The sequence below is a fragment of the Ochotona princeps genome, chromosome 29 (assembly GCF_030435755.1).
Source record: "Ochotona princeps isolate mOchPri1 chromosome 29, mOchPri1.hap1, whole genome shotgun sequence".
NCBI lineage: Eukaryota > Metazoa > Chordata > Mammalia > Lagomorpha > Ochotonidae > Ochotona > Ochotona princeps.
The window spans coordinates 12,349,160-12,370,260 of record NC_080860.1 but is presented as its reverse complement, the minus strand read 5'-3'; the positions used below and the strand labels follow the sequence as shown (position 1 = coordinate 12,370,260).

At 54.4% G+C, this 21,101-nt stretch overlaps 1 protein-coding gene across 2 annotated transcripts; it reads left to right on the top strand.

The window, feature by feature from the left end:
• Positions 1 to 62: 62 nt before the first annotated feature.
• On the top strand, positions 63 to 21,101 carry KCTD10 (potassium channel tetramerization domain containing 10). 2 transcript variants are annotated; one of them, XM_058656973.1, is made up of 7 exons: positions 63 to 258; positions 4,605 to 4,818; positions 11,556 to 11,725; positions 14,159 to 14,248; positions 14,536 to 14,588; positions 16,090 to 16,285; positions 20,536 to 21,101. In XM_058656973.1, exons 1-7 carry the CDS (start codon positions 256 to 258, stop codon positions 20,758 to 20,760), a joined length of 951 nt encoding a protein of 316 aa, XP_058512956.1. In that variant the 5' UTR covers positions 63 to 255; the 3' UTR covers positions 20,761 to 21,101. The 2 variants fall into 2 exon arrangements, with proteins under 2 accessions (XP_058512956.1, XP_004591978.1); XM_004591921.2 differs by having other exon boundaries at positions 129 to 258; positions 14,162 to 14,248.

Below are 21,101 nucleotides of genomic sequence, written 5' to 3'. Positions count from 1 at the left end.
TAGGGGACGGCATAGATATCTGACCTAAGCGAAGCGCAGCGGAATCCACGCCTGCCGTGAAGCTTGAAAAGGAAAGCTGTCGACGCCGAGGGCTGCGACGGATGGTTTAAGGAGTTGCTCTCTGCGGGGCGGAAGTGGCGGGCTTGCAGCGGAAGTCCCCGCCCAGGCCCCGCCTCCGCCCGTGGCTCGCGTGAGCTGGGTGTTTCCTGCCTCTCAGTCTGCGGGTGTGGACAGTCCGGCGTCCTCCGGCTTTTCATGGTAAGGAGGGCGGTGCCCCCAATTGGGAGCTCTTGGGGGGCCGCCAGAGCCGAAGGGCGGCCGAGTGGAGGGCGAGAGGGCCGAGACGAGGGACAGTCGCGGTAGTCGATCGATACTCGGCGAGGGGGAATTGGGAAACGAGAGGGGGCGAGGTCCGGGTGGGGGAAGGGCTTTGGGTGTCGACTTGGGGTGTCCCTGGCTTTTGGGGATCGGGGGGAAAACCACTTGGGCGTGCCGAGTACTGAGGGTGAGTGTGGAGGGGGTTTGCGAGGGTCGAAGCAGTGCCTGTTGCGAACAAAGAGATGTCGCTGACAGTGGGCATTCGGCGGGGAAAGGTGAGGATGAAGGTGGGGGGTGCGGAGCGGAGACGTGAGGCAGACAGCGGGTAGAGGAAGATGAGCCTGGCCGGAGCGGCTGGGATCCCGCGGTCACCTGGCAGGGAAGGACGTTCCAGGTGTGGCTGAGCAGGAGATGATTGGAGGAGGGTGAGCAGGGGAGCCCTCAGGCTGGGTGTGTGTGTGTGAGACCGTGTCCAAGGCTTGGGATTCAAGGGAGGGATATGTGTGTGTCCGCGTCCAAGGCTTGTGGTTCAGGGGAGGGCTGTGTGTCCCAGGCCTGGGGTTCAGGGCAGGGATGCCAGAGGCCTGAGGTCAGGGGGCTGACTTGCCCCCTGGGTCCCCGTGTAGTCACTTCCGTTGTGGTGGCCGTCCCTGGGCATCCCGACTTGTCTCTCCTGCCACCTCTCAACTGTGGACTTGGGATCCTCACAGGTCTTTTTGGTGAGTGGCTCTTTGTCCGTGGGTGGGGGTGGCCCCTGAACACAGCTCAGATCCTCTTTATCCCTGTTGTCACTGGCGCTGGGGTGGGGTGGGGGGTGGTCCAGCCCAAGGCCACGGGCAGAAGAAATTGAGTCCAGGTGTTTCTGATTATGATCTCCACACTAGCTGAGGGGAAGGTGGGTGGCACAGGTGGGCCTCGGTTTTCCTCCCAGCCCAGCAGCATCACCTGGGAATTTGTTTCTGCTGCTCTCCCAGCCTTGGTAGTTGTGGGATGGGGTTTCAGTAAGCGATTCATGGCTGCCTGTTAGAATTGGCGGCAGAGGGTTCCTTAGAGCTCTAACTTCTAGTCTCTGCATTAAACGTCTTGCTTTGCCAGACTTTTGAAAGAAATAGGCCGATAGTTTGTTAGCTATGTACCAGAAGACAGTGCCGCCTGGCAGGATGTGTGGAATTCACCCGTTTGGGATGCCGGGGACTGATTGGGTTCAGTTTGGTTGGAATGGAGTGGCAGACTGCTCCACGTGGAGGAAATGCCTTCCATCTGGGGAAGCTTCGGACGGTTTCGCCGTACTCCCCTGGTGCTTCTTAGAACCGGCTTGCTTAAACACCTGAGCGCCACGGCACTGAGGCCAGGCAAGCCCAGAATCCCCTGAAGAGCCCATCAAGGGTGGGCCCTGAGCCTCCCCCACCCCAGCACCCCGAGTGAGCCCAGCAGGCCGCTCTGGTCTTCAGCTCTCGGAGCTGTGGGGCTTGGAACTTCAGGCACAGAGCGGAAACCACACTAAGGAAGAGTGGGATATTCCTTCCCTGAGGGTAATTTTTTAAACAAAATATTTCTTTTTATTGAAAAGGCAGATTTACAGAGAGAAGGAGAGACAGAGAAAGCTCTTCCATCTACTTGGGTCGCTCCCCAAGTGGCCACAATGGTCAGAACTGAGCTGAGTCAGGAGCTGCTTCTGGGTCTCCCATGTGGGTGCAGGGTCCCAAGGCTTTGGGACGTCCTTGACTGCTTTCCCAGGCCATAAGCAGGGAGCTGGATGGGAAGTAGAGTAGCTGGGGGGCACGCATAAGGTATTCCAGTGGTTGCAGAGGGAAGGATTGGCTAATTGAGCCATTGCACTGGACCCCTGAGGGTAATTTTGACAATTATAGCTATAAAGATTCCATTTTATGAAGCGGGAGGCTGACCGAGTGTTGCGCTGGAAGGGGGTGGAATTATTGTAGTGCACATTTCCTGTCTGGTAATCCAGTTATACATGCAGCTATGGGGATGTGGTGCCTGTTTGCAGACCGTACTTGCCTGGGTTTCCTTTCCAGTGGAGGAATTGTCCCCCTCAGCTGCACCCCGTGGTTCCTTGGGTGTGTGTGGTTGGTCGCTTCCTGCCCGTGGCGCTGAAACTCTGAGCTGGCGGCTTGGCTTTTGTTCTTGTGTTTTTAGTTTTTCAGGAATGAGCCAGGCCTATGGTGCTGGAGGTCTGGGTGCTTCTCCCCAACCCTGGAGTGAGTTGTAGCTGAATTCAGAGGAACTGAACTCTGTGGAGCAATAGGTTGGAATCTTGGTATTAGGTTCTCCTGGGGAAGTGTTAGGCGTTTGGTCACAGCCCAGCCCAGTTATACCAGAATTTTCTAAGGGTAGGCTGAGGCAGCAGTGTTTTTTTAGGCTGCGTGGATGATTTTATTGTGTGGCCGAAGGAGAACCACTGTTCAGACACGACAGCCATACCTCAGGAGGGGATGTTGGACGGATGGGCGCCTTAACCATCTACGTTTTTTGTTGTTGTTGTTGTTGTTTTAATGAGCTAGCATCTATAGCCAGCACCTCAGGTGTGTTCTTATCCTGCCTCTTCCTCACAGTTATGCTTTCTCTTGTACCGTGTCTCCACACTCACTGGTAATGAATTCCAACCTGCGAAAGAAGTGAAACAGCAGATCCCTGCCCAGCAGCCCAGGAGAGCATGCCCCAGACAGGTTTACTCCTGTCCCTTGCTGTGTGTCCTCAGTTCACCCCCACTTTTTCTCCATTGGGGCCTCAGTCCCTGCTGGCCTGGCTGAGCCCTGGCATCGGCAGGCTCCAGAAAAGGGTAGGATAGGTGATACATAACCTGCGGTCTCCAGTGGAAGCAGGCTGATTCCTTGTTGCTCCGTAATCCAGTCTGCTGAAGAGTGGACAGCAGTGCTGAGAGAGGAGCTCATTTGAGACTCAGAGAGTGTTGGCTGATGCTTCCTGGTGGGGCGTTTGCTTAGAAGGGGGGTCTGCGCTGAGTCCCGTTCATATCAGCTCTCTGAAGGGGACATGGCTGTGGGGCAGATGGGACTGCTGCAGAGGGATATGTTGCTGGAGTTCCCATAGCTCCTGAGCGCCAGGACCAGGGACCCGACACAGGTCTGAGTGCCGCTTAGCCACACATTGCCTCCAGCCTTTTGGGGGAGCTTTGGACTTTGTCAGCATAGATGTTCTAGCTCCAAACAGCTGTTGGTAAAGCAGGAGAGAGCCTAACCGTGCTTGCCACCGCTGCCCCTCCAGCTTTGGGAATCGACCGTCCTCCCTGGGGGGTGCTATCTGCATCCTCAGTGGAAATGATTGTAGCTGTCTTCCAGCAGTGTTTGCATTTACAAAGTTGGATGTGGTGGTAGTAGTTAAGTAGTGGAGAACCATGCAGGAGCTTTCTGGAGCCATGGAAATGTGCCCTGTTGCCACCAGGGTGGGGGCTTTGCAGCTGATCAAAGCCTGTCAGACTGGCACCCAGCATTTGTACTTAGAACAGGTATCAGAAAACCAAAGGAAGTACAGGAAGTACTCGGTCTATTTCATAGTGGGCACAAAGCTTAGCTGATGCCCATGAACATAGTTACTGCCTGCTAAGGCTAGATCTCAGCAGGGTACTGAAAAAAGTAAAAGCATTTTCATTTTGGGGCCAGATTTCCTTCATATGTCTTGCTCCCCCCACAAAAAAACAAAAACTGATACACACCACTGTAAGCCCCAGTGACCCCGCCACCCCTTCTTCAAAGTCTACCCTTCCGCGGCAGGTTGCGGGGCCTGAGTGCTCCTGAGGGAAGTGCTAGGTACCCTGGGTCCGATTCCAAAGGGCAGCAGCTGCTTCCTTTTGACCTGTTCCCCTTCATACCCAACCTGGGACCTCAGAGCCGTGCCTGAGCTGTTGTACACCTGCCTTCTTGTGCCGTTTCCCCTAATGCAGGAAGACACATGTGCGGCACCTGACCCGGGCTGCCTGGGTGAGGGGTTGGGTGGAAAGGCCGTATAGCTTTGAATGACACATAGCCTGCTGCCAAGCCCTGCCTTCCTCTCTATACAGACAGGGTTGCCAGTCCCAGCCCATGTTCTCTGTGAAAGTTGGGTGCATGTGTGTCTCACCGGTTAGTAAACCTGTGTGCATCGTGGACAATCTGTTGAAGGGAGAAAGACACACAGAACTGGGAAGGGCCTGTTCAGTATCAGGGACTGGTCAGGAAAGTTGTGTGAACACACTGAGGCCAGATTGAGCCCACCAACTGCAAGGGGGCAAACTCAACCCATGTTGTGCCCTGTGTCTTCTCTACTGGCAGGAAGAGATGTCAGGAGAAAGTGTGGTGAGCTCAGCGGTGCCAGCGGCTGCCACCCGCACCACTTCCTTCAAGGGCGCAAGTCCCAGCTCCAAGTATGTGAAGTTGAATGTGGGTGGGGCCCTCTACTACACCACCATGCAGACGCTGACCAAGCAGGACACCATGCTGAAAGCCATGTTCAGTGGGCGCATGGAAGTGCTCACCGACAGCGAAGGTAAGCCGCCCCCACTTGTCTGTGCTGGCTTGCGTGTCTGACCACAAGCTGCCAGTCTCCAGCTGAGCTCAGTGTTGCTGAGGTGAGCAGGAGCCCTGCGTGTCCCAGGGAGACAAGCTGCAGCCTGAGGGCTGTGGCAGGGAGGGCTTCCCTGAGGAAGTGGTATTTAAGCTGAGGCCTGACGACATGCAGGGTGTAGATGCAGATTGATTGGCTGTGTGACTGGAAGATGGTTCTTTCTGCACTCCAGCCTTGGCCTGCTCGTCTGAAACATGGAGGCTGAGTCAGCTGTCACTTGCAGGCTGCCCGGTTCTCTGACTCTGACTCTGACTCCATGGTGTCAGCTTTCAGTGGTGTGGAGCTGTTTTGAGGTGCAAAACACTTGGCAAAAGTGCCTCCTCCTCACGTGGAGCAATCAGTGAGCACCTGCAGGGACTGCATGCTTACCTAGCTGGCTTAGAGGGCTGCTCCCTGGGGTGCAAGTATATCCCCGTTCCTTGGTGTGGCTGGACCTTGCGTTTGCTCATTTTTTTTTTTTTAAACGAGATTTACTTATTTTTATTGGAAAGTCAGATTTACAGAGAGAAAGATCTCCCTTCCACTGATTCACTCCCCAAGTGACTGCTACAGCCAGAGCGGAGTCGATCTGAAGCCAGGAGCCAGGTCTCCCATGTGGTGCAGGGTCCCAATGCCTTGGGCCATCCTCCACTGCTTTCCCAAGCCACAAGCAGGGAGCTGGATGGGACGCAGGGTGGCTGGGATACGAACCGGTGCCCATATGGGATCCCGGCACGTGCAAAGCCAGGACTTTAGCCACTAGGCCGCCGCGCCAGGCCCATTGCCTTTGCTCTTTTGAGACTGGCATTCTGCACTGATGCCCTCACCTTGCCAGGGACACGCATGTGCAAGGGGTGGGCGAGTTTTGACTCAAGCCAAGTGAGGTTGGGGGCCCAAAGCCTGCTGTGTAATACCTCACTCTGTGATCCTCAGGAGGCTGAAGGTGGAACTGCCTGCCGGTTTGGGTGTGGCTTGCTTTGTCCTAGGTGGGACTGGAGATCCCGCTTCCCTGGACTTCCTGTGCGCCCTGGTTTTAGGCCAAGCTGCAGTTCAGTGAGGGCGGAGCCTCAGAGCTGTCATCTGTGCCTCACCCAGAAGTTCTCTTAGCATTTTATGAGTGGAGGAGCCCAGTTGCTGTGCCACACCCCACAATGCCCTGGAGTATTAGCAGAAATGAAGACAATAGCACCCCAGGTACAGGAGGAAATGGACATCAGCTAAGAAGCCAGGGTTGCTCGGGTTTTTCTGTCTGGGAGGCTTAGAAGGCCTGGAAAGCCCGGTAGAAGGAAGCCTTTGTTCCTAAGAAGCCCTTTGGTCCCACAGTGCCCTTTTGCAAATGAGACGCAGTCCTCACATGCCATCCCCCGACTGGACATGATGGGTGTGTGGAGCCAAGGGCACTGCCTGCGTTGTGTGTGTGTGCCAAAGGATGGTTTTCACCCGATGCTGCCTGATAAACCCAGCACCTCTGATTCCCCCCCCCCCCAGACCTTGGCAGCATCACGTCCCCTGAGCCCCTTGCCCTCCTCACTGTAGAAGCGCCCTGCCTGGAGGTTTGTAGCCTCCAGGACTCTATAGGTGGGGACTGTTGACCGCTTTCGTGCTTTCTCAGATACTGCAGGGCTGGGAAAGGTACTCCTGAACTCGGGGCTCACTGGCTCCCACCTTCCATCCGAGGGCTGCTTGGCCCATCAGTTAAGTCAGTGGTTGGGACACCACACCTGGTGTTGGAGTCCTGGCTGTTCTTCCAATCCAGCACCCCGAGGTGCACCATGGGAGGTAGCAGATGATGGCTAAGTGGTTGGTTCCCTGCCACCCATATGGGAAACCTGGACTCGGTTCCTGGCTCCAGCCTGGCTTAGTCCTCTCTTGCCGGCTTTTAGGGAGTGACCCAGCTGATGGAATCTCTTTTTGTACCCTTCATATAAACAGATAACCTAATTTTTAAGAGATGATGTATTTATTTGATCTTTGTCCACTGGTTTACTCCCCAGAAGGTTGCAACATCCTTGCTGACACGTTTTCTTTATTGCTTCACAGAGCTTATGCTCGGGATCCTGTGTCTTTGTGGTTCTATATTGTAGGTGCCTTTTCCCAGTCTGACTTGTCCTGACAGTTTTTTTGTTTCTTGTTTTAAAGATTTACTTATTTCTGTTTAAAAGGCAAATTTACAGAGACAGAAAAATCTGCATCTGCTGCTTCACTCCCCAAGTGGCCACAACAGCCAGACCGGGGCTGGTTTGAAGCGTCTTCCAGGTTGCCCATGTGGTTGCAGGAGCCCAAGTACTTTGGCCATCTTTGGCTGTTTTCCCAGGCACCTTTGAGGGGAGCTGGATGGGAATGGAGCAGTGCCAGTGCGGGGTGCCAGCACTGCAGGTAGAGGCTTAAACCACCATCCCATAGTGCTGGCCCTAGCAATTTTTTCTTTCAAGTTAATGTTTATTTCTATTTATTTGAAAGAGCTACCGATCTTCTATCTGCTGGTTCATTCCGCAGATGTCTGCAGTAGCTGAAACTAAGAACCATGTGGGCAGCAGGGACCCAAGTGCTTGAAACATCATCTGCTGCCTCCCCGGGTCCAGCAGCAGGAAGTACAGGTGGGACTTGGTCTCAAGCATTCTGATATGGGATGTGGGCATCACTGCCCTCTTTGTGTTTTTAAGATTAATTTGAATCTTAAAAGAAGAGTTATAGAGAAAGGGAGACAATCTTTGATTTGCTGTTTCTCTTCCCAAATGCTCTTGGGAATGAGGCTGGTTCCTAGACTCAGAATTTGTAACAGGTATCTTTTTTTTTTTTTTTTTAAAGATTTTATTATTATTGGAAAGCTGGATATACAGAGAGGAGGAGAGACAGAGAGGAAGATCTTCCCTCCGATGATTCACTCCCCAAGTGACCGCAACGGGCCGGTACGCGCCAGTCCGATGCCAGGAACCAGGAACCTCTTCCAGGTCTCCCACACGGGTGCAGGGTCCCAAAGCTTTGGGCCGCCCTCGACTGCTTTCCCAGGCCACAAGCAGGGAGCTGGATGGGAAGTAGAGCTGCCGGGATTAGAACCGGCGCCCATATGGGATCCCGGGGCGTTCAAGGTGAGGACTTTAGCCGCTATGCCACGCTGCCAGGCCCAACAGGTATCTTTTTTTAACTTATTTATTCTTATTGGAAAAAAAGTTGATTTAGAGAGAGAAGGAGAGATAGAAAGATCTTCCATCGGTTGCTTCATTCCTCAAATGGCCGGAGTTGAGCTGACCTGGAACCAGAAGCCTTTTTCAGGTTTCATACGCAAGTGCAGGGTCCCAGGGTTTTCAGGCATCCTCCACTGCTTTCCAGGCCATAAGCAGGGAGCTGGATGGAAAGTGGAGCAGTGCCCATATGGGATGCTGGTGCTTTCAAGTTGTGAATTAGCCTATTGAGCTCTTGCGCGAGCCCCTTTCACAGGTACCTTGAATGAAATTCATGATCAGGCAAGTTTGGGAACCACCAATACACTGGGTATAAGTATCTTAATATGGCCAGGAGAAATCAGCGAAGGCTCCCTGGAAGAGGTATGGAAATTAAAAGGGAAGGCCAGTCATCGCCAGAGACAAAGTGTTTTACCTTTGGGGCTGGGGAGGAAGTGAGCCTATTGACCCAATCAAGCCCCAACCCACAGAGCCACACGGATTCCCTCCTGGGTTGGGGCTGGCGCTGGGGCTTGTGCCTCTGTTCTGTCTTGGAACAGTAATGATGAGTTAGGTGAAGAGTTCAGTGTCAAAAGACTTATAGTTGGGCTAGTGTTGTGGCACAGCATGCTAAGGTGCTGCTTGAGATTTTGTATTGAGATACTGAGTATGCTGTGTCTGAGCACCAGTTTGAGGCCCAGCTTGCAAGCTGCCAGCCTTCCAGGGAGGGCAGCTGATGGTGGCACAAGTGCCTGGGTCCCTGCCACCCATGTGGGAGCCTAGCACGGAGCTCCTGGCTCCAACCTGGCACAACTTTGTTGTGGCTGTTTGGGGAGTGGACTGGCACCTTAGAAGATATCTGTGTTGCTCTGCCTTTAAAACAAAACAAAACAAAATAAAAAACACCTGTGGCCGATATTGGGTGCTGCCAGTAAAGCAAGCCAGCCTTGTACTGCGTGCTTGGTGTTTGTTCTCCTGTGATGTCTTTGTGCCAGCCTCATGCGATGCCAGTTTTAGAAGATCCTGCTGGTCAGAGGCAACATGAAGCATGTCGGCACCCAACACGGGCCCATGATCGTCATGCTCTGTTGCCTGCCCTGGGAGGCACCCTGGGTCCCAGCCTGCCCTTGCTCCAGCCTGGCCCTGGCAGGACAGCATCCATGAAGTGCTCCCACACCTCCTGGCAGCAGGAAAGAGCCTCTCCTCGTTTCGCCCCAGCAAGGAGCCCCTTGACTTGGTTTTTGCTTTTCCAGTGCTCTGCACTGTGAGCATGCATGGGGCAGGGTCCCTGCTTCAAAAGCAGCTGAAAGGTTCCTCAGTCAGGATGCTAATTGGAACCTCATGGAGCGCGTGCCTGGCCCCTTTGCCCTTATTTGTCCAAAGTATGATTCCTTCGCCACAAGCATTTCCTGGCGGCATTCTTGAGCCGGAGCCCGCGTCAAGCTCCGCCTGTTCATCTGGAAACTGGCTGGGCCCCGGGGGATGGGCTTCGGGAGCGCTGCTCCCGGTGCACGCTGCTCCCGGTGCATGCTGCTCCCGGTGCATGCTGCAGTGAGCAGGCAGCTTACTGCTTGGTTGCCATTTTCTTCAAGGCTGAGGTTCTACTTTAAAAAATTCCGCTGCCATCATCCCACCCCCCCCTTTTTTTTTTGAAAGGCAGAGAGAATCTTTTTTCCTGTGATTTATCCTTGTCACAGGCAGGGCTGGGCCAGGAGCCTGGGCACTGAGATGGGACGTGGCATCCCTGACCGCTTCTCAGCTGCCAGGACAGGAGCCTGGATGTGCAGCCCGTCCTTGTTCTTGCGGGCTTGCCCTGCCCTGCTCTCTGTGCTCTGCAAGGCTGCTGAGCCTCCCCTTGTCCGGGAGAACTCCAGGGGGTGAGTGTGCCTTTCTGAGACCCTTGCGAGGGGCTTCAGTCTTTCCAGGCGTTGTCTGCTTTGGCTGCACAGCTGTGGGTTTGCCTGCAATGGGCTGGTGGCAGTTTTGTCATTTTTAATCAGTTTTTTATCCTATAATAACCAGGAGAGTCACAAGGCAATGTGGATTTCTGGCACTACTTGCAGCATCTGAGTTCTGGCAGCCCTGGGCCCAGGTCGCTGGCTGGCCACTGGGCTGGAGTGGGAAGAGGTGACCTGCCCATAGACTGGGATGCATGCTCTGCTTGGCCTGAGCTAAGCCTCCTCCTCCTCCCCTCCCCCTGTAGGCATTTACACTCCCCCCCCCCCCCCAGCCTGCGAGCATGCAAGTTGCAAAAGAGGCCAAGTGTTCTTTGGGTATGGTATGGACAGCCTTTGGGAGAACATGGGAGGACATTTGGCTACTGCAGCAGGGAGGTGTGATGGACCGCTGGCAGGGCCTCTTCCTTCCGGGCAGCCGGGGCCTGATTGAAAACCCCACCTTTGCTTGTGGTTGCCCTCCGTGGGGGCCCATGTTTCCCTGTCCTCTAGAAACCACTGCCTGCCATGTGGGAGGGTCAAGTGGAAGGCAGGGGGAAGGGTGAGTAGAGACTGAACAGGCTAGCTGAATTGCAAGAAGGGAGCATAGAAATAGCCTTGTTATTAAACTCCCTACAGGTTGCTGAGAGCAGTCCTGAATTGCTCCGCCAGCAGGGAGGGGCCCTCACTTGGGGCAGTGGCCATGAACAGCAGTGGGTGGGGCATGTTGTTGCTGGATTCGCGTTGCCTCTTCCCTGGCTCAGGGCACGGAGATGGGGGCCTTCCTGCTAAGCTGGTGGAGGGTCACTGGTGGGGGGCTCACAGATACCTGCCTAAGCCCCAGTGGCCTTGGGGAAGGGACGGGAAGGCTGGAGGTGAGACATAGTCGCTGTGTGGCCGCCTGTCAGTGTTTGGCTTTTCTCTTCCGGGGTCCCTGGCCTCTGCTCCACCCCTCCTCTTCAGCACCCCTTCTTCCAGGCCTCAGACACCCCCTAGGGCCTGCTCATTGCCACTTGGGGATTCTGAGTGCCCTGGGGCTCTTAGTGCAGGTTGGAGCAGTGTGACAGAAGAGGGCAGCTCCCTTGCCCAGCCCAGGAGGTTTTCATTGTGCCTGCTTGTCTCCATGTCTGCCTAAAGCAGGGCACACCTTTCCATGGTGATATTGAGCTGCTGACCCTGCTGGTCTGCACTTCTTGCAGGAAGTTACGGAGAGGACTTCCTGTGCTGGAGGTGGGAGTGTGTAGGGTCACTGTGGGTGCCAGAGATCACACACTGGGGCTGTGGCTCTGCTCCCTGGGAAGCTGCCCGTTACTTGAGTGTCTGAATAAAACAGAAAGGGAGGAGCAGGAAGAGGTAGGCTTTTCTCCTCCAGAAGTGCTCCTGTCACTGGGAGGTGCTCCTCTTGGGCTGCAGAAAGTCCCTCCAGGCCCCCAACAGAGCCTCAGGCCCGAGGAGTCTGCGTTGGGGTGGTGGCAGGAGCCTGCCCCCTGAGGTAGGCAGATGAGGCCACACCCCTCCCTGCAGGCCAGCTGTCCTTAGGGCCTGCTGGGTAAGCACCTTCCCTTCCACTGCTTTCTGGCTGCAGGCTGGATCCTCATCGACCGCTGTGGGAAGCACTTTGGGACCATCCTCAACTACCTTCGCGACGGGGCGGTCCCCCTGCCCGAGAGTCGTCGGGAGATGGAGGAGCTGCTCGCAGAGGCCAAGTACTACCTGGTCCAGGGCCTGCTGGAGGAGTGCCAGGCGGCCCTACAAGTAGGCGTCATCCTGTCTTCCTGCTCCTGCCTTCTCACCTCCCTGTTCTCCCTGTGTGGAATAGGGATGATTGAATTTTGCTGCACTGGTGCAGGTTCCCTCCTAGCGCATGCTCATTGCAGGCCCACAGTGTTGGACAGCCCCCGTGGATGAGTGTACAGAGACCCGGAGGACAGGCAGACCTGGGCCACTTTTCTAGACCCATTTTGGGGACTTCGGCCCCATGGGTCATTGTTGCCAGTCCAGCCTAGTTTTTATAGGTGCTCTTCCTCAGCTGGATTGGGGCAGGACCGTTGGGGTCCAGGGTAACCATAGTAAATCCCAGCATCCCAGCATGCTTCTAAATGTAGCCAGCAAAGTTCCAGCAGGGTGGAGACCAGGAGAGTCACCATGTGGCAGGGCATCTGCGTACGTGCAGCTCTGTGCCCCCCTCCGAGCCAAGTGTCTGATGACTGGCCCTAACCCGGAGCAGTGCCCACAATGCCTTGCTCCTCCAGGAACTGCCGCTGCCACCCCAAAGCCTGTGACCTCAGTGTGACTCTTAAGTGAGTGTTACAGCATTTGCTTTCTCATTGTTCTGTTTCATTCCTAATGTTTGCTAAAGCAAAACATCACTAAAGCAGTACCTGAGGGGTGTCACCCAGAGCGCCACCCTTCACTGTCACCCGCGCACCCTCCCCCGCAGGGCTGCTGCTGAGTCTTCTTTGCATATGTTTCTGCTTGCTTTCATGCGGCCACATAACCTGCTCACACTGTTATCTGGTGACAGTGTAGCAGGTTAGAGTTTAGGCTCCCACCCCTCCCCCCATACAACTCCCCCAAGGTGTCTGTCTGCACATACCTCTTCCCGTTCACCAGGGCAGCTCATCCCAGTGGTCGTCCCAGTCCAGGCAGCGGCCAGAGTCTGCAGGGTGACATTCGGACTGAGACGACAGGGCTGGCGCTGTTTCCAGTGGAACTTTGTACTTACCAGAGGGAGCCATGGTCTTGTTTTGTTTGCTTGGTGATGGTCTTGTTTGTTTGTTTTGATGAGCCCGGTTCAGTCCCAGGCTCTCAGACCAGATGGTTGGTCCCTGGTCTGTGGAGCCACCTTGGAGACCCTGGCCGCTGTTTGCCCTTGGCAGCTTGCCCTCCGGGTTCCCTGTCTGGTTTCTGTTAGCCTGCAGTAACACCTCTGTGACTGGGTCCCCACTTTCTTTCCTGCCAGTTCCTCTCTCCCTTTCAGTTCTTTATGACTGATTTTTTCCCCCAGTTTTGTCTTTTCTGTCCTCCTAATGCATCTCTGATTCCTGCTCTGTGGGTTCTGACTCCCGAGCGCCTCCCGTGTTCTGTCGGGTGGAGCATGCAATCACATTGGTGAAGGTGCCATGGCCGGCTCTTCTCAGCCACCTGTCGATCCTTTCCCAGTTTTCTTTCTGCCCCTCTACCTGGCTGGCTTCGCCTCTCTTCTTTGTGTTGTGGTTTCCATCTTGTGTTTAGGCTTCCTACCCACCATCCCATGGGCTCCGGAGGTCAGGGCAGGGCCCCCTGTCAGACGCTAGGGCTGCTGTATTCGGTGGAGAAAGACCCCATGTGCTAGACCCTACGAGTCTTTCTGTGGGTGGAGATCCTCCATCTTGTGTGCTGTGGGCCCAGACGTGCCCTGCTGCCAGTGCTGAGTGAATGGACAGTGGCAGCCCCCTCAGTGTGGAAGCTTGGCCCCACCATTTGCTGTGCAGTCTGCTCCAGGACAGAGCAGCCCCTTCTGGGAAGGGGCTGGATCTGGAGGTGTTCCGGGGGCTTCGGTCCACCCGGGGCCCTCCCTCCTTACCCTCAGTCCAGCAGCCCCAGAGCTGTTCTCTGCATGGTCCCCAGTCTTCTGTCTGCTGCCAACCTCTCCCTTTCCGTGTCTCCTTGGTGTGTTCACCAGGTGGCCATCTGCCTCCTCACCTTGGAATGTTGACCCTCTTTGTCTGCTGACCTCACTTCTGTCATTCTGTTCCTTCTGGATGTATTATTCTCTTTCTGTGCCTCTGCAGCTGTTACAGTGGAGTTTTAGGACCTTGGGGTTAAAAACCGAGTTCCACTTACCATGTTGGGGGTTTCTTTTTGAGTGACTTCTTGAGTGAAAAACGTGTCACCGTTGGTAGCATCTTCCGAGCACTGTTGCGCATGACAGCTCTAACCTAAGAGCAGACCTACTGGAAAATTCAACTCTCACTTTTGCCCGTCTTAATTAATGGATGTTGAGTGTAGCCCTGTCCACCCTCGCTGGAGCCGCCCTGTCCCCCCCTTGCTGGAGCCACCCCAACCCCCTTGCTGGAGCCACCCCATCCCCCGCTCGCTGGAGCCGCCCTGTCCCCCCCCTTGCTGGAGCCTGCCTCTGCCCAGTGGCCAACAGTGCACTCAGCACAAGGCCGACTCTCCAGGCTGATAGGATCTGTTTTGTTCCAGCAGAACAAAGACACTTATGAGCCTTTCTGCAAGGTTCCTGTCATCACTTCATCCAAGGAAGAGCAAAAACTTATAGCGACTTCAAATAAGGTACGTGAGAAGTGCCTGAAGTGACAGCAGTGCTTTGGAACAAGCTATGAGTTGAAAGTGTGCCCTGTCCTCGCAAGGCCTGAGCAGGAGTTGAGGACGGGGGCAGCAGCTCCTCTCTGCCCATTGCTGTGGGGGCATGCAGGCTCCCCAATCAGCCAGCAAGCTGTGTTTGTCTGCAGCTACCTCTGCTGCCTCCTGGCGGGGCCCCAACCCCCGAGGGAAGCTGGTGGCTCATTGCACCTACACACCAAGTAACTGTCTTCTTTCTCTTTTGAAACATTCCACAGCCAGCTGTGAAGTTGCTCTACAACAGAAGTAACAACAAATACTCCTATACCAGGTAAGGCGGCAGCCAGTCAAGGCGTTGGGGCCCTCGCTGGGCTAGGCTTCTCTGCTCCTGTCAGCCAGGCCCGACTCCTCTTGTCTGTCCAGAGAGCTGATGCCCTGCACCTCGGAAAGGCTTGGGGAGACAGGAAAGGAAAGCTTCAGAGAGAACCGCACACGCCGTCCAGCTCACCTCTCTAAGGTGCAGCCCTCAGAGGTGTGCGGCCGTCACCATGAAGTCTAGAACATCTTCATTGCCCTACCAGGAACCCCTGGACTCCTTAGCGGCAACTAATCCACTTTTTTTTTGAAGATTTATTTATTTTTATTACAAAGTCAGATATACACAGAGGAGGAGAGACAGAGAGGAAGATCTTCCATCCAGTGATTCATGCCCCAAGTGAGCTGCAACGGCTGGTGCGCGCCGATCCGAAGCCGGGAACCTGGAACCTCTTCCAGGTCTCCCACACGGGTGCAGGGTCCCAAAGCATTTGGGACATCCTTGACTGCTTTCCCAGGCCACAAGCAGGGAGCTGGATGGGAAGTGGAGCTGCTGGGATTAGAACCGGCGCCCATATGGGATCCCGGGGCATTCAAGGCGAGGACTTTAGCTGCTAGGCCACGCCGCCGGCCCCACTAATCCACTTTCTTTCTCAATGGATTTGCATTTCCCGCTCGTCTCATGTAAATGAAATCCATGTTGCTTTTGTGCCAGGTTTCCTTCACGTAGCATAGTGTTTTCAAGCTTGAGTCACATTGCAACATTCTTTTTCTCCATCATGTTTTGTTTGTCCGTGTCCGTTATTCGCTGGGCATCTGGGTTTCCACTGCTTGGCTGATGTGTGGAGTGCTGCTGTGAACATTCGTGTACGAGGCTTTGTGTGGATGTTGGTTCCGTTTTCTCTTGGGTGGATTCCAAGAAGCAGAGTTGCTGGGTCACGTGGTAACTCCAGGCTTAGTCATTTGAAGACCTGCCAGAGTTCCCCACAGTGGCTACACCTTTGTGCTTTCCCTGTAGTAATACCTGTGTGGGTTCTAGAATGCCTTGTGGTGCTAAACATGGGAACATGGAGTGCTAAATCGAGAACTTAAGGGTGTGGGAGAAGTTAGTGAGGCTGTAAACTGACAGAAGGTTGGCAGTCTCCCTTGGCACTGCCCCCTGCTGCTGGCATGGCTCAGTGGTGCTCTTGTCCCGCATCTGGAGACCCTGCATCTGCAGTGTCTCATCTGACTTTCCCAGAGCAGCTGGGGAGGGTCGCAGGCTTAAGGCCTGGCTGGTTTGGAGGCCTGGCTTCTGCCAGTTCTTAGTTTTTGGCCTCCAATAGTTGCCTGGCTTCTCTGACCCCGAATTTCTTTCTCTGAAAGCAGAGACTGTAGTGCCATTCACAGGTGATTGTGGTCAGACTGAAATGAGACTGGAGAGAAGGGACCCCGCAGGGCCTTGCGTGTAGAAGGGCTCCACGAAGGATGCCTGTTACCGTGAGCTGGTGGTCACCCTGTGAGATGCTGTCTTGCAGCAATTCTGACGACAACATGTTGAAGAACATCGAGCTGTTTGACAAGCTGTCCCTGCGCTTCAATGGGAGGGTCCTCTTCATCAAGGACGTCATCGGGGATGAAATCTGCTGCTGGTCCTTCTACGGGCAGGGCCGCAAGATCGCAGAAGTCTGTTGCACCTCCATCGTCTACGCCACGGAGAAGAAGCAGACCAAGGTGAGGGCCGTGGCCCCATTGACCTTGGTTTTCTAGTCATTAGCTACTGCTTCCCTTCTGTCTGACCTCCTCTTGTCCACCAGCTTCCCAGGGCCTGTTGCACTTTGCTTAGCTCCCATGATCTGGGCTTCCTTCTGTGCATCCTCAGCTGCCTGGCTGGACTAGGCTCTGAGGGTCTGTCTGCACATCGTCCCCTCTCACTGGTAGACTTGACCCCTGGCTACCTGACTTCTGTGGAGCCAGATCACCCCTCAGAGTACTACTATACGCCCCTAGGTAACTAGGGGACTCTGCTGCCTATCTGTCTTTCATTTTTCCACCCCTGCTTGGTATGTATGCTGCTGAAGAGAGCACACTCCCCACCCTCCTTGGGCTACGCAAGTGGGTTTTCTTTCCTTTTTCGCCTGTAGTAATACAGTTATTTCCTTTTCAGTCTGTCCTGGGAGGAATCTCTGATTGTAGTGGCAGACAGTGGGCCTGGCAGCCTGTCTCACTCCTGGACACCGTGGGCAGTGTGTCGGTCACCTGCTCAGATCACTGTTGTCCTTGCAGTGTTAGGACAGTTTGTAGGATTTTGGAGCTGGCCTTTAGCAGAAACCAATGAGAGAAAAATGACTGTAAAGTACAAAGCATCTTTTTCTTTTAAACTTACTACGGGAAATTGAAATCATTTCCAGAATGAGATCAGTACAGTGACCTGTGTTTCCATTCTCTGTTTCCTGTGGCCACTGAGGTCTGGTCACTCTTGCTCCATCCATATCTGCTGCTCTTCACCTGTTTTATTCTGAACATTCAGGATGGAACTTCAAATACACATAGTGTCTTCGAGGTACTCAAGAAGGGAGAAGCACTGAGGTCCTTTTTTTTTTTTCAAAGTTAGTGGGTGTGAGGCAGGACGGGGGCACGTTTGACTTGTGGTTGAGACGTCTTTGTCCCATATTGCAGTGCTGGATTTGAATCCCCACTTCGTCTCCCGACTCCTGCTTCCCACCTGTGCAGACCCTAGAGGCAGCACATGGTGACTCTGGGTGAGTCCCTTCTGCCAGGTGAGAGACCTGGACTGAGATCCTGGCTCCTGGCCCTGGCCCTGGCCCTGGCCCTGGCCCAGCCATCGTGGGCATTGAAAGCACATGGGAGTGTGTCTATCTCTTTCTGCCTCTCAAATTTATTTATTTAAAGATTTTTTTTTTTTTTTTAATTTGGCAGGCAAATTTATAGAGGGAAGGAAAGAGAGAAAAGGATTGAGAGAGAGATCTTCCATCCACTAGTTCACTCCCCAAATGTCTGCAGCGACCAGAACTGGGCTGTTACAAAGCCAGGAGCTAGGAGCATCTTCCAGGTCTCCCACATGGTGCAGGGGCCCAGGGACCTGAGCCTCCATCTGCTGCTTTCCCAGACCACATGCAGGAAGTTGGATGGAAATGCAGTAGCCAGGACACTGAACTGGTACCCACGTGGAATGCCAGTGTCAAGGCGGAGGCTTTGCCTGTATATCACAGTGCCACAGCCCTGTGTGAACCGGTTTTTATTAGAGCTGTGAATTCTTTGTGTAACTAGGTCCCCACTGTGTCATGATTTTGTTTTTAATACATACTAGGGTTACCTTTGTTTGTGATACTAAAAGGATAACCATCCTGTTGATTAAGCTGCAGAATATGGAGAGATCTCCTTTTGAGAGCTTGGTAGGAAGCAGAGGCATTTTGAGACCCTGTAGCCTGAGCCAGCTGGGTATAGGTGAGAAGCCCGGGTCCAGAGAGGGTGTGTTCTATCTGTGGCAGAGCCTGGATGGGAGGTTGGGGCCCTCCTGCACCCCCCGCCCCATCCCTACCTGCTTTTGCCCTGTTATCCTAGCCTTGATGGCTGCCTCGGGGAAGTGTGAGGAGTTTGGTGCCAGAGATAGCTACCCTCCTAGGAACAGGATACTTCCGGGAGCTGGGCCCTGGAGTTGACAGGCTTTGCTGTCTCAGAGGGGTGCCCAGTGGCTCTGTTTGGACTTGTCTTGCATGTTTGGCATCTCAATCTGCCTGAGTACAACACTTCAAGTGTTGTACTGTTTATATTGTCATCCAGCTGCCTCCCGTGGTTCACTTGGCAAGCATGTGCTTGCTGAAATTAAAGCCGATACTGTCCATTTGGTCCTTTGTTCTGATTCGCTGAGGACTCGGTGATGATAAAATCCAGAATCCCGCCCTTTATTGGTCTGTTCTCGGTAGTTCTCTGGTGTGGCCACTTTCCTCTTTTTTTTTTTTTTTAATTGAAAAGTCAGGAGTAGAGACAGGAAGATCTTCTGTCTGATGATTCACTCCCCAAGTGACCGCAGTGGCTGGTGCTGCACCAATACAAAGCCAGGAGCCTCTTCTGGGTATCCCATATGGGTGCAGGGTCCCGAGGTTTTGGGCCGTCCTCAACTGCTTTCCCAGGCTACAAGCAGGGAGCTGGATGGAAAGTGGGGCAGCTGAGATTAGAGCTGGCGCCCATATGGGATCCTGGCGCATTCAAGGCAAGGACTTTAGCTGCTAGGCCACTGCGTCAGGCCCAGCCACTCTGCTCTTGAACCCTCCCAGTTAGGTGGCTGTGGTGTAGGGGGTAGCTGGAGGGGTGTTTGCTAGTTACAAATTGTTCATGATCTCTGTCAAGACTGTGTGTGTTGCTCTTTGCTTTATAAGCAGGTGCCCTGACTAGCAGGGACGTCGGGTTAATGGCAGCGTTCAGGTCTCAGTCAGACATTCCTAGTGTCATCTGTCCTCTTGGCACAGGCACCTGTTGATGCCTCTTCCCATGGGGGGTTGCCATTTTCAAGGTCATGTGTGTTCTGAGAAGTTGTAAACTGTGTCCTGCGTGGTTGGAATGTGGTTACAGGAGTCTAGGTTTTGGTTAATGCCTAGGGAGAATGGTAGCACTTGCATTTAACAGGCAGTTGACCCTGTTAAGTTCAGCCTTCCCTGGGTTGCAGATCTAGAGCAGTGTGGTTTGCAAAGCCTTCAGATCCGTCCTGTGCTGTAGCCAGTCTGTCTGGTAGTGTCCGCATGCTGTTTGGTTCTCGCAGCTCTGTGTGCTGGTTAGGGGCTGGTGGTATCCCCGCAGGGAGCCCAGAGCTCAGGCTCCTTTCTCAGGCCTCCCCTTCCTCTACACTCTTTGCAGTACTTCTTGCCTCATGGGGGCTTCTCATTTTCAGTGACCTTGCCAGAAAGCCAGCCCTTGGGGCACCACACTTGCTGTGAGCTCTGCTTATGTCTGAGGCCAGACAGCATGAAGCCAGGGGAGCAGAGCAGCAGGGATTCGGGCCTTGCGGGTAGACACGCTGGAGCCTGCCTCAGGGCGGAGACTCCTGTGGCCTTCCCGTGTGGCCCTGAGATTGCTTGCAGGTGGGGGCAGGAAACTAGAGGCAAGACTCTGGCCACTGCAGATCCTTGGAGCTGTGGCTTGGTGCTCATTTTGGCATTTCATGACATTGATGGTGTTGGGGCAGACAGGGCAGTAAGTTCATCGCTGGTCAGCTGTTCAGATTCGGTCTTCTTTCCCAGTCCACCTGTGTCTGTGACTTGACAGGTCCTCACTTGGTTAGATGTGCATCTCTTTCTGATCTTGAAGCTTCTCTGAGCAAGCCCAGTAGGCATGTGCTTACTCTGTTTCTGTAGGGCCGGAGCCTCAGAATGCTGTCCCTTAAAGCAGTCTAGTCTGTGAGTCAGGTGTCTGGGAGGCCCCTGGCTTCAGGGTGCCTCAGTTTGAGGGGCAGCATGCGACAGCACCTTCTCACCCAGGAGGAATCCTGTCGCCTGGGTAAGAAGAAAAGAGCTGTAAAGACTGCTTGCTGCTGCGGAGGCTGTGGGCACAGGGCCTATCGGGCTGCATGTCCATCAGCATGAGCTGCTGGATCATGGCTGCTGGGCCAAGGTCTCCAGGTTAAGATGGGGACAGGAGGCAGGGCGATTTAAATCTGAGGGTTGGGTAGAGTGGGTGATTATGGCTAGATGTGGAGCTGTGTCTGCCTGGAATTGGTCCCCCTCATCCCCAGGCCCCCGCCCAGGTGGGGAAACGACCTCACCAGGTCTCTCTGGTCTGGTAGACCCAGCACTGTGTACATGTTACTGATAGAACATGGCAGTGGCAGTCTTCAGTGGAACCCAGGGCTGCCTCAGCCTGCTGGCCCTGTTCCAGAATTGCCGGCTGAGGAGGTGGAAGGAGCGAGTGTGTGTGTATACGTGCAAGCTCTGTACTGCCTTACCTGCTGTGTATTCTGGGGGTCACAGGTTGAGTTTCCCGAAGCTCGGATTTATGAGGAGACCCTGAATATCTTGCTGTACGAGGCCCAGGATGGCCGGGGACCTGACAATGCGCTCCTGGAGGCCACAGGCGGGGCAGCCGGGCGCTCCCACCATTTGGACGAGGATGAGGAGCGGGAGCGGGAACGGATCGAGCGCGTGCGACGGATCCACATCAAGCGCCCTGACGACCGGGCTCACCTCCACCAGTGAGCAGACAAGCACCCCAGGCCTCCCTGCGCCCTCCTCGCCTCCGCCCTCCCAGCCAGCCCCACGCAGATCCCCACAGGCAGGCTCCGGGGGCTCCTGCTTCCAGCACGTCTGGAGTCTGCAGATAACTTTTGTAACAAGCCAGATGATACTTGGTATCTCTCCACTTTTGTAACAAGCCAGGTAATGTTTCTCCACCAGGCAACCTGATTGTCTTAACCAGGTGTCTCCGCCCTTACTGTTGAACAGCCTGTGTGTAAGGTCCCAACTTCCGCTGAGAATCTGAGCCAGGCTCTCTTGGGTGATCATGGGAAGAGAAGATGAGTGAGTGTGCTGTGTAGGAA